We start from the raw sequence: 12,441 nt of genomic DNA on the forward strand, positions 1-12,441 counted from the left end.
TACAAGTATACATTAGTACATTACCAGCAACATGTAAAAGACAAATATAACCCTATGACCAAAAACCAAATACTTTTTATAAGTCTTTTCAATTCTTTGTACTATATCTGATTATATATAAGATTATTGTTAAATGGTCACATTAATTTTCTAATCGGACCAAGTTACGTCAAATTTAGCTCAAGTCAAATTCGGGTTAGATAGTTGAGTATGGTTCAATTTTGCTGCATCTAAAAATTCTAATTAATGGTAGTAGAAGTTCCAAAAATACACGTTCAAATACATCATTCTAGTCATGGAGAAATGGAGAATATAAAGGTCCAAATGGAATTGCACAAAATAGGAGAAATTTGTCCTAACATAAACTTCATTTCAGACAACAGACTAAAGGTAATTTTACCATATGAAACAAAAAGGAAGAAAACAACTGACAATTCCCCAACGTGCAAATCCATAAGGTTAAAAATAATTAAATAAATAACAAAATCACTTTCGATTTCATCTAGCACCTCATCTCAATTAGAAAAAAAATTTCATCTACGAGTTTAAAAGTGTTTAACCAATACCATACAGACGCTGGGCCGGCTGGTTACGTTATCTACGGCTGAATGACAAATAGAGGCTGCAAAGGCACCAAAACAAGTCAAAGATGATTCTAGTTAGTACAGAAAACCAGTTTGTATACTCCATAACAAAAACATTCAAGAAGGGAACTTACTGTGTCTAAGCTGACGGGTTTCGCATCTTCTGCTACAACTTCGACAACTGTCCCGGCTTGATCAGCCTACAGAAAACAAATTTTTATCAGAATTTACAATTTGCAGGCCATAGATACCAAATTTTTGCCATCTTAAGATGGAAATATAGAAGTGTCCATCTATCATGAACATAGCATTCACTCATCTTTAGATCATCATGAAGGATCTATAGACAACATATCCAATAATTGAAGACGGAAAAGTGCTAAACTCTATGCTAATTGTTCATCAAGAAAAGTTTCTCTTCTAAGGCGAAGTCATTTCAGTAGCAGAAGGTGTGGCTGTTAGGCTACCAACTCAATCAAGTTTTACCTCACACATCAAGAATCAAATTGGCCAAAGGGTCCCCTACTACTTTGAAAGCGAAATGAAATCAGGATCTGCCAAACTACAATTGACCGACCCATATCTGGAAATTATAAGACAACTAAAATCATGTAAAAAAAGGTCACCAAAGTCTGGAATCTTCCCAAAACAGCTTAGAGAGATTGTTATGAGGTGAAAGAGGAAAGTGACATTGTTGCAATAATGTGAAAATAACAGCAACTCAGAGCTGACTGTGTGGCCTAAAAGGCCCAGAGGAGCACTTGTTAAATCTCTAACAGTGAATGCTGATGGGGCAGGAAACAGAGAAAGGTCAACCCTAGGCTGGGATGTGGCATGCCCACCTCACAAGATTCTACAACAGAAAGGCTAAATCATAGACCAAAAAAAAAGTTTGATCCTAATAAGAAACAGTAGCAATAAGCCTAGCAAATGCAGGAAAAAATCTTTTTAGGAAGCTTGGAAAAAAGAAAATAGGTGACAAAAAAAATGATCAGTAAAAAATCTGAAACTGCAATGGGAACCAAGGGTGTCAGATAAGAATATTGGATATTAATACAAACCATGCAATAGCAATTAATCATTATCCATAAACTTATGCTACATTAAAGTTACATAATTAAACCAATGCCTAAGGTGGTAAATAAAATTCTTCATAAGGTAAAATTATGAGGAAAAATCTTCCATCAATGGGGCGGGCTGGTCTTCCTCATGGGAAAAGATAGTTTTCCTCACTCAGCGAGGAAAAATTGGTTTCCTTATCAGGAAAACAGAACAAATTTAATCCTGCCATGTGTCCCTATCAGCTCTATTTGTAACGTTACTATTTTTTAACCGTTGTTTTAGCCAAAACTTATTTATATAAATAAGAAGATATATACCAATGATCATAAAATTTTGAGATCTATAAATGGAGACCCTTTGCTATATTTTTACACAATTTATAAAATTACTTTTCTCTATCCAAACTAATTAATTCAATATTTCATTCCCCAACACTTTGTTTGGAATTTGGATAGAAGGAAAGAGAAGGAAAAGAACAGAAAGGGAGAAGGACAATGTCTCTTATTTGGGTGATGGATTGGGAAAGGAAGGGGAAGAGGAGGGATCCATTTTTCCTTTCTCTTTAATATAAACAATCCCTTCAAATTAGAGAGATTTGGAGGGAAAATGGAGTTCACCTTTACCCTCCCTTTCTCCTCCCTTTCCTTTCCTTCTTTCTTTTCTATCCAAACAAAGCGTAAATATTATTACTACCATAATTTAGATTAGTTAGATATGAGAGGAAGAGCAAAAGTAGGAGAGCACAATTTTTTTCCTCACCAAATTTCCTCGTGGGGAAAGTGATGTGGAAGAGTGAGAAAGTAAGTAGACAGAGATCGGTGAGGAAAATTTTTCTCATGGATGAGAGTGACCTCTGAAGTCTGAGCATAGCTGAATGATTATAAAAGAATATTGATTCCATTTCAGCAATTCAAGTTTTGACTGCTTTTCCCTACACTCACTCATTATAATAAATCCCATCTCTTTATTTAACAGTACAAATGCTCAATTAAAGACTCTTGAGTTTAACTATGGTGAACTTTGAGGCAATATTGTCAGAACTCAAGCTAACCAAATTCTAGGCCACCTAACGTTTACAAAATGCAGAAAGTGTTAACGTGAAGCAAACTGTGCAAAAACTTAACCTACACAAGTTTAGCCTGACATGAAAGTAATGTATCGATACCATATTAGCGGTCAGTGGAATGGACATGTTATTATTCCTTCTATTTCTAATAAATAATCTAACATAATTGGGAATATGTTCGTAATGCTCTTTGTTGGCCGATCAACAGCATAACGCTATAAAAGACTAGTGATATTAATGGCATTTCTCTCATTGGTATTAAAAGATCCAACCTCCAACAGATAATACCATTCATTCTATTAAGTGCATTTCACATGGATTTCAGACATCACAACTGAAAGGTAGACAAATATGTGAGCATGGAGGATCAGAACAAACGGGATTATAAGCTATCAAAATTATCATAATCTAAGCAGACTACAGATAAGAGACTTACTTCAATTTCGTTCATTAACTTCATGGCTTCAATAATACATACAACCTGTCCTTTCTGGACTTTGTCTCCAACCTATTATAATATTATTTGGGAAAAAAAAAAAATTAACTCAATTTTAGTTACAATCTACAATGAGACGATGATGGTTGAAAAATTTGAACTTGAACATGCAAAATAGATAAACAAATTTCAAAATCATCACAGAAAAGCAAGTAAAAATACTAACCTTTACAAATGGTGGGGAATTAGGGGCAGGACTTCGATAAAATGTCCCAGACATAGGGCTCTTTAGGGGAGGAACTGATGACTTGGCTGGCTTGGCAGCTGGTGGAGCTGGTGCTGGGGATGTTGCGGGTGCAGGGGCGGCTACTGCCAAAGAAGCAGGTGGGCTAGCTTGTGGTGGTGCCGTAGGTGTAGAAGGTGCCTGCATCATATACATAGGAGGAGGTGATGGTTGTGAAATGGCTTCCTTTTTACGAATCAATAGTTCACAGTCATGTTGCTTCATCTGCAACTCCACAATGTCTCTTGAGTCTACGAGCCTGCAAATATTTTTTAAAAAAATGATTTGTCACTATTTAAGCTTGATTAAATAACATACAAAAAAAAAAAGAGTAAATAAGTTCATTACTTGATAAGACCAGCAACTTGGGTGATAAATTCAGATATAGATTCCTCTGTAGCCACTGGTGCTGGAATAGACTCACTTGATGGCTTGCCATTCTTTGTGTCCTTTGCAGAAGCTTCAGATTTACTTGAAGCTTCACCTATGCTAGCCTTTGGACACAACAAAGTGTGTAATGAATATCAGTGGAGAAATTTCTTGGTTTAAGAACAAAATCCTTGAAAAACAAAGTTACAAGAAGCTTACATTGTTCAATTGGGCCTTAGCTGCTACAGAATGTGTGATAACAGATCGGGAACTCTGCAATAAAACAAGAAAGAAGAAATTATTAATGATGCAGAATTGCAGATGCCCCAACAACACCTACCATTCTCTAATCTCCCTCTCTTCTACAATTTCTTCAATACATCTCTGTTTGCTTTCTAATTGCAATGTTGACTTTTACCCTATTCATACGCCCTACTTTAACCACTTACTTTTTAAATCAATGTATTTTTGTAATAGATTGTTGGATTCGTCCCCGTACTTTCAAAATATAAGATTTTTATAATTTTTACTAATATACATGGTTAAAGATATTAACACTTTGTTTGGATAGGAAGAAATGGAAGGAAAAGAAGAGAAGAGAAATAGAGGGGGGCAAATTCTCTTGTTTGGGTAAAAGATTGGGGGAAGGAAGGGGAGGAGAGGGAGGGATCCATTTTCCCTCTCTCTTTAATAAACATAATCTCCCCAAAATTAGAGAGATTTGGAGGGAAAATGGAGCTCATTTCCCCCTCCCTTTCTTTTCCCTCCCCTTCCTCCATTTTCCCTCCCCTTCTTTTCCTTCCTTCTTTGCCATCCAAAAAAAGCGTAATGCTCAAAATAGTTTGTTGGCTAGTGTGAAAGTTTAGATGTTGCAGTTAAATGAGAAAATTACTAGTATAAACTTGGATTTAGAGGTGCTTCACATTTTTACCATTTAAAAGTACAATTATTTTACACATCACATAATGAGTCGCAACAAGAATATCCAAAATGCAACAATATGATGTGCTGTGCACTGGGACTATGGGTGGGAGGATAATTTTCCTACAGAGCTACACTAGCTATATTCAACAAAACTCTGCATAGCTTTGGTTAATTCTATAAGGTCTTAAAGGCTAAACTTTTATCAATTTCAATCTTTCAAAAAATTCAACTGTTATGTCAAAGACTGAAAATGTTGACTATGAAACAATTTAATCAAATAAAACAAAGATCATTCATAACTTGAAACAACCTTTCGTGGTACACTCAATTTGAGGAAAAGAAAACATTGCCTAGGATCAATGCAAGAAATAAGGGGACAAAAGGAGAATAAAGGGAAAATAAAAGCAAAAGGACAAATTAGAACTAGTAATAGATTATATACGGCCTTCACATGCCATAATGTCTAGCTTTTGTTTGCAAATGAATGTTCTAGCATGCTTTTTTGTGGGGGTAAATATTAAATTTTGACCTAACTATATTGCATTGTTATAGTTCCTTGCAAACAAAAGCAATAGGAAATATTTTTTTTTCTCATATTCGCGGTCAAATGAAAGCCGGACAAAAGATTAACTCACACAATGAATCCGTTACTCCAATAACCTAGTAACTACTCCTTCCACCCCTAAAATCATGCACCATATTCCTTTTTGGGTGTCCTTAAACGAAGTCTCCATTCCATTCATGATCGTGTGGTCTCACACTCCCACTAGTTTACATTTTCATCAACTCCACTCATGAACATATACTTTTAAGGATAGAGAAAATAATCAAGATCCCACACAACTCTATAGTTTATCCTCTAGAAGATAGTTTAGTTGGAGGGAACATAGCCTACGAGGCACAAACATGCGCTAAAAGGGTTGAAACCCTTGGCCATATTTGCATTCCTCGGCCAAATGATTGAGACACATTAACTTTTCAACGGATAATCTTTCTATTTCTCCATGAAAGTATCAAGCACATTTTCCAATACTTGTATTGATAACAGCACTATGCACTTTTATTTCTTAAAAGCTTAAACTGATTACTGCTCAAAAGGTTCTTTTATCTATCAACTACATTCAACTTAGCAAGACCACCAACCCATCACAACTGTAAACCTATGTTCATCTGATGTTGCCTGTTGCACTATAGATGCTAAGAGAAACTAGCTCAAACTCAAAGAGACATATCAAGAATTTGACTCAAAGCAAAGTCTAAACCTTTCATAATCATCCAATTCTCAGTTATGTAAATGTTAATTGTGAACACTTCATTTAAGCCCTATAACAAGTAAACATCCATGGAATATTTTCTCTCATATCAAGAATTTGACTCAAAGCAAAGTCTAAACCTTTCATAATCATCCAATTCTCAGTTATGTAAATGTTAATTGTGAACACTTCATTTAAGCCCTATAACAAGTAAACATCCATGGAATATTTTCTCTCATGTTAACGGCCAAACACATGAAAACCTGGCAAGAGTTTCCACAAAAGTTGCCGGAAAAAAGTTTAACTTTCACTCTTATAGCCTAACAATTAATCCATCCCTAAAAGCATGCATCATTTTCCATTATTTGGATGTACCTATATAAATGCTCCGTTCTAACCAAGATCCCACATTACTCTATAATTTATCCTCTAGAAGGTAGATTAGCTGGATATAACATGGGCCTATATCATGAGGCACAAACACGCGGGAAAACAAAACCCCTCAATGATTATTGCACTCCTCAACAACGTGATTGAGATATATTAACCTTTATATATATATATATATATATATATATATATATATATATATATATATATATATATAATCTTCCTCTTTCTCCACAGAAGCATCGAGCTCATATCCACTAGATTCATGACAACAGTAAGCATTAATTTTTGTTAAAGGATAAAATTGCTCAAAAGATCTTTAATCTATAAACTTGCTCTCTTGCTCAACTATCCCTAGTCATAATAATGGTAAATGTACTTACAGTGTTTAGCAGCAGTAAAAAATCTCTACACAAAAGTGCTCTTATCTACGTTAGACCACCATCCCATCACAACTGAAAACCTATGGTCATGAAATGATGCCTATTGCACTATTCATGTAATGATAAACTAACTTAAAAGAGATACATTAAGATCATCTCAAACAAACCCACAAATTGAAACTATCCAATATCGTCCAATTGGAGCCTTAACCCTTTCATCACCATCCAATTCTTAGGCGCTGTTCTCTTCACCTTAAAAAAATAATATTAAGGAAAAATAATTTCAGTTCAGCAAAAATAAGTTCAAATTAGTAAAATTAATTTCAATTCAGTAAAAATAAGTTCAATTCAGTAAAATTCAATTTTCGAAGAATTATAATAGAAAATCAGAAAAATAATTTCAGTTCAGTAAATATGATTTAAGTTAAGCAAATATAATTTTGTTTCAGCAAAAATAATTTCATTTCAACAAAAATAAGGTGAAGAGATATTCAAGTGTTAATAATACTCAATCTCCAAAACAACCAAACATCTAAGGAGCTTCATCATCTAATTTCTCGAAAATTGGATGTTTTCGATGCTTGATTGAAGCAGGAAAGTTCGAAACAACACAAAGCACAATCCTTATAAAGTTAAGAGGTTCGTTTGAGCTAATTTATCAACTAAAAAGCATTACTTCAATCATCCTAATTCCTAACCCTTTCTAAATAGTAGAAACATTAAACATTCAAAACATTAATCAGTTTACAAACACAAATCCAACTAATCTCCAAGATTTAACCAATTCAATGTTCATAGAAATTAACGACAAATGTATCAAGCAAAAGCATTAATTAAGCACTGCTGAAAAACATAATACTCAATACAATCAACATTTCAACGCAAATTAAATCCACAATACAACATTAATCGATCTAGCATAAACAAATCAAATCAATCAAACAGATCCAGTAAAATAAACAGAAATTCAAAAAAAAAGAAAAAAAATGAAAACCTTGGAAAAAAGACGAAGGTTAGGTTTAGAGGAGAGAGAAAAAGCAGCATTGGAAAGAGACGGAAGTTGACGACGGCGGACGAGGAGAGAGAGTGAAGAAGTAGTGGTGTTAATGGCGGATTTATCGGCGATAACAGCGGGTGGTGGTGGTGTTGGAATGCAAGACGACATTGTAATTGTGTTGATTGGTGAGTTAGTTGGACTACTTTGAGTTACAGTATTGAAACCCGATTAAATTGGGGAAAAGGTGGGAAGAAGAGATTGGAATTTTGGTTTGGGAAAATGGGAAGCAGGAACTAACTCTGAGTTTAGGATGATTTGGTTTTTTGGATTTGTTTGTTTTTTTGAGTCTCAACTGAATTTTGTGGGGTCGCATTTATGGTTTTTTTTTTTTTTGACATTTTTTTGTTTAGAGTGTGAGGAAAAGGATTTGATATGGAGGCCCATGGGCTTGGTTTGGTTTTGATCCATTGTTTTGTTTCAATTAGGCCTGTGAAGTTGAGAGGCTACAAGCTTTCTTAACCAACTTGAAATGATATGATTGAATTACAAAATGAGGATCAAGGAGTGGGGGCTATGGAGGGATGGTTAGTCCCTCCATCTCCCCCTCACATGGTGGAGGTTCGGTTAAGTTCTATTTTCATCATTCCCCTCCCCTTTTATGATAAAAGGGTCTTTTGTATCTTACCATTAAAAAAAATTTTAAAAAAAAGGATTGAGTTACAAATTACGCCACGTTATTTGGTTTCATAGTTATATTGTTGCATGATAAAGTTCAAACTATGTTTTATTGTGATAAAATTCTAAAACATAAAACCAATAAGTGGCTCCTTACTCACTCTCAACTCCCAAGGCTATTACACCGTACATACTTATTCTCGTTTACACATAGTCTCCGCTATAGATTTGAGTCGCGCCCCTAATTGTGCATTGATATACACCCTTTATTTGTCAAAAACAAATATGACTCCATTTGCTTGGTATTATTATACAGGATGTGTGCATTGAGACAAGTTTATAAATCATATTTTGGGTTTTACAGAGTATTGATTTTTCAAACCAATGCAAATACGTATTAAAATCCTACATACCAAGTAAATTGTCAAGCTAAGGTTTGAAAAGATGTACTCCTACTTTACGTATTTCGCACGTGTGCCAATGACTTTCCACTTCCTGCAAGTTTTGCTTTCACTCACTTCGATCAACAGTAAAACCCTTGATCACCAAGCTTTAAAAAAAAGGTTTAATTTGGCCCATTAACGTATGTATGTATGTAATGCATGTCGTCCAAATTTTACTCTCTTCCTTTTTAGATGCCAACTTATTTCATAAGCTGCTTCTACAAGAATCTCTACTACAGTACTTAATTATCAAGATACATTCAAAGAACCATACTTTATAGTTCTATTTTTCAACCCTATTTCCCGATTATTTAATCTTTTATTTTATATATTTCGTAGATTTCCCGATGAGGGATCATTGTTTTTATGTGTTATACTTAATGTTGCGTATGATTTACAAAAATTGATTAATTAAGTACATAATTGATTGAATTTAATTTGTTGGAGCTAGGACTATTTAGGGGAGATCGACTTACAACATGATAATTTTTTAATTCAAATTCTTAAAAGTCTATAGGGTAATCATCAAAATATCAATCCATCAATTTAATTATCCATATAAAATTTGCTAGCTCCTAGTAATATCATCTATAAATATATTTATTGAAGTTATAATCCGTTTAATAGTGGCGATGAATATATAAAGAAAGTGTCTTCTCACTGTCATCAACAATTAACAAAAAATGAAAATAATGCGCACCTTCAAGTGAAGTTTCTATTCTCAACAACATCCATTAGTATTTTTTTTCCCTGGAATAACGATTACCAAAGCTTACATTGGAGGAATGAAGTCGGTTAATCCCCTAATTAAATTCATTTTCAACCACAAAATACAATAAACTTCATCTAGTTTGAATGGCAAAATTGGACGATTAATTAAAAGTGGCAAGTAATCTTTAAGTTGCTATGCATTATTTCTAAATCATAGGCGCAAAGTTACATTAGACACCAAAGTACTAACAGATCATTGGATCGATGTTCCGTGGGAGGGTGGGACATCAATATATCATCACCGAGATTTGAAACCCCACTTAAGGATCTTTTCTTACAAATTTTCTTGTATCAATAATCATCAATCAATCAATCAATAATCAATCAATAACTATATACTAAAAGACACACCAACAATGACACGTGTTATCTCCTGGTATGTCCTTAGTATTTTTTTTTTTTTTTTTTTTGCTGAATAAAATGTTATTTTTAAGGAAACAAATCTTATACAAAAATATTTTCGTAATCTTATACAATATAATTACTTAAAGTAACATATTTTGACATATCTTCAATACAAAATTTATAGCTTAAAAAAAAGTACATTCCACTACAAGAATATATCATATTTATTGTTTTTTCTAAAAATGATTTATATAGTTATTTATTAGAATTTATAATTCTACTACAAGATATTTATATAAAATCAATATTTATAGAAAATTAACAACGTATATTTTATTATCCCTTTGATAACTAATTGTCATAATAATAATAATAATAATAATAATATTCTGTCAATAATAATCTAATGTACATATACTAAAATAGAGGAACCTTAACTAAAATATTACACACGTCACTATTCATTACAAATCTCCTACAACCAATAAAATTTATTTCTCATACATTTCAAACTTTATATATTATTTCATATTTTTACAACACATTATTTTATATCTAATATATTTTTTCGTCAAAATTTGTCAACTATATTTTCAGATATTTTTTGGTTTATAAAAAACCTAATTAGAATGATACGAAGTTACAATTATAAGTTAATAATGGTTAGTTGGTTACTTAAAATTACCGTGCATGGCACGGGAACTAACCTAGTTGAGTTCTATATTATTCCTTTTGTGATGTCGCAATTTTTCAAAACACATATATCTCCATTTTATTTTATTTATTAATGGTCTAAAAGTATTTAGAAAATTAGCCATTTTGTCACCAATTCAATAATTCTTGTATGCTATACACAAATTTAAGAGCCGTTTCTGTCGCCTTAAAGGACTATAGAAGAAGATCTTGAAGGAGACCAAATACCGACGCTAATCTTCCTTTTTGTCTTCAATGGAGTTGCAAAATTGGACCCTTAATTCGTTTGAAAATAAAGAAGGGAATAGACAATAATATAGAATAGAAGACGAAATTCTCTTTTTTGTGTCCCTATATTATTACAAGCTAAGTACACATCATCATTAAAGTAATAAAAGGGGATTTTCATATTTTATGTCATTTCACTATATTTGTTGGAACAATGTTAAACACATGGCATGTAAGAACATGCAATTCATAGTGTAGTTTGTATTTTAATTTAAACTTTGTGAATTGTGATAATTGGTCCTTTTTGCTTCTTTACGTACAAAATGTGCACACTTTGATTGTTGTTTCATTTATTGGTAAAATCCAGTACTTGGAGTGAGCTGAAAGATTAGTTTATTTTCCAGCTGTTTACAAAGAAGAATGTAAAGTTGCTTGTGATAGTGACGAGTTGATCTAAGTTTGTGATTTGTGAAAGATAATCTCATGTAATATACGAAGTAATTATTATATATGGGGTGATAATGATGTGAGATTATTTGTTATTTGGGACTCTTTATATGACAAACTATATAAAAATAAAGTAGTTGATCGACCCTTAAGCTAAAATTCTACGGAGTACTAAAAGTTAAGACTATTGATAATTTTAATCAAGGAAACATCATATCATTGGATGGTCTTAATTTCAAGACTAGGTTTTCATTAAATAGTGTAGGTGTCATTTCAAGTTTTCAACGAGATAAGGAATGAATGAAAGTTTGAAACTCAAGAATTTACTCCGTAGAATTTAGTCAATCAAAAACATCAATCAAGCTATAAAATATCTCCTGAAACAACCTCATTTCTAACACCCTTGATTGCATTTTGTAGTTGAGTTCAAAGATTTTCAAAGATTTTTACATTTTTTTTGTTGGTTAGAGAGCCACGAGGGTGGGTGCTAAATATCGATATCAGGATCTCTAGGAAGTAGGAACCAAGTCGCCAGGATGGAAACTCTAACCACTTGATCTATTCCTCACTCTCGAGCTTTACAATTATTAACTAAAGTAATACTAATACAAAATGTAAACTCAAACAAAATACTATGGAGTATTCATGAAATTTAAGGATCATTCTTGATTTTTGATTTCATCAAGTTGTATGTAAATTATAGGTGTGCTTTTTTCAGCTGAATTCTATTAGATAAAGTATGTTATCCCTAAATTTAATATATCTAACCATTTTGAATTAATAATAATCATGTATTTAACTTATGTGAACTCGTAGTAAATTGTGAAATGAATTATGGTATCCCTTATTGTCTCTTAACTAATAAATCTAATATTACTAATCTTATACAGAATTCCGGCCTTAGTCTAAATCATATTTAAATGGACCTATTTTAGTCTAAACCATATTTAAATGGACCTATTTTAGTCTAAATCATATTTAAATGGACCTATTTTATCAAAATAAATGAAGATATTGATAAGAACATAACATGATTTAAGGTTTCCAAATTAAGCTATTGTCATCATAATTAAGACCATAAGTACAAGTCCT

General features: G+C 32.6%; 1 protein-coding gene across 1 annotated transcript; it reads right to left on the bottom strand.

Moving 5' to 3' along the window:
* Positions 1 to 268: 268 nt before the first annotated feature.
* LOC145614282 (biotin carboxyl carrier protein of acetyl-CoA carboxylase, chloroplastic-like) lies at positions 269 to 8,065 on the bottom strand. The gene is made up of 7 exons (XM_081669310.1): positions 7,745 to 8,065; positions 4,020 to 4,073; positions 3,780 to 3,925; positions 3,375 to 3,690; positions 3,149 to 3,220; positions 719 to 784; positions 269 to 622 (listed from the first exon to the last, which is right to left on the bottom strand). Exons 1-7 carry the CDS (start codon positions 7,913 to 7,915, stop codon positions 599 to 601), a joined length of 849 nt encoding a protein of 282 aa, XP_081525436.1. The 5' UTR covers positions 7,916 to 8,065; the 3' UTR covers positions 269 to 598.
* Between the last annotated feature and the right edge of the window lie 4,376 nt (positions 8,066 to 12,441).

The sequence above is a fragment of the Chenopodium album genome, chromosome 25 (assembly GCF_948465745.1).
Source record: "Chenopodium album chromosome 25, dcCheAlbu1.1, whole genome shotgun sequence".
Classification (NCBI taxonomy): Eukaryota; Viridiplantae; Streptophyta; class Magnoliopsida; order Caryophyllales; family Amaranthaceae; genus Chenopodium; species Chenopodium album.

Coding starts and splice junctions, on each gene's coding strand:
- LOC145614282 (XM_081669310.1), bottom strand. CDS start 7,915: ATGTCGTCTTGCATTCCAACACCACCACCACCCGCTGTTATCGCCGAT. Junction 3,691..3,779: donor CAAGTTGCTGGTCTTATCAA/GTAATGAACTTA, acceptor AAATATTTGCAG/GCTCGTAGACTCAAGAGACA. Junction 785..3,148: donor AGTTAATGAACGAAATTGAA/GTAAGTCTCTTA, acceptor TGTTTTCTGTAG/GCTGATCAAGCCGGGACAGT.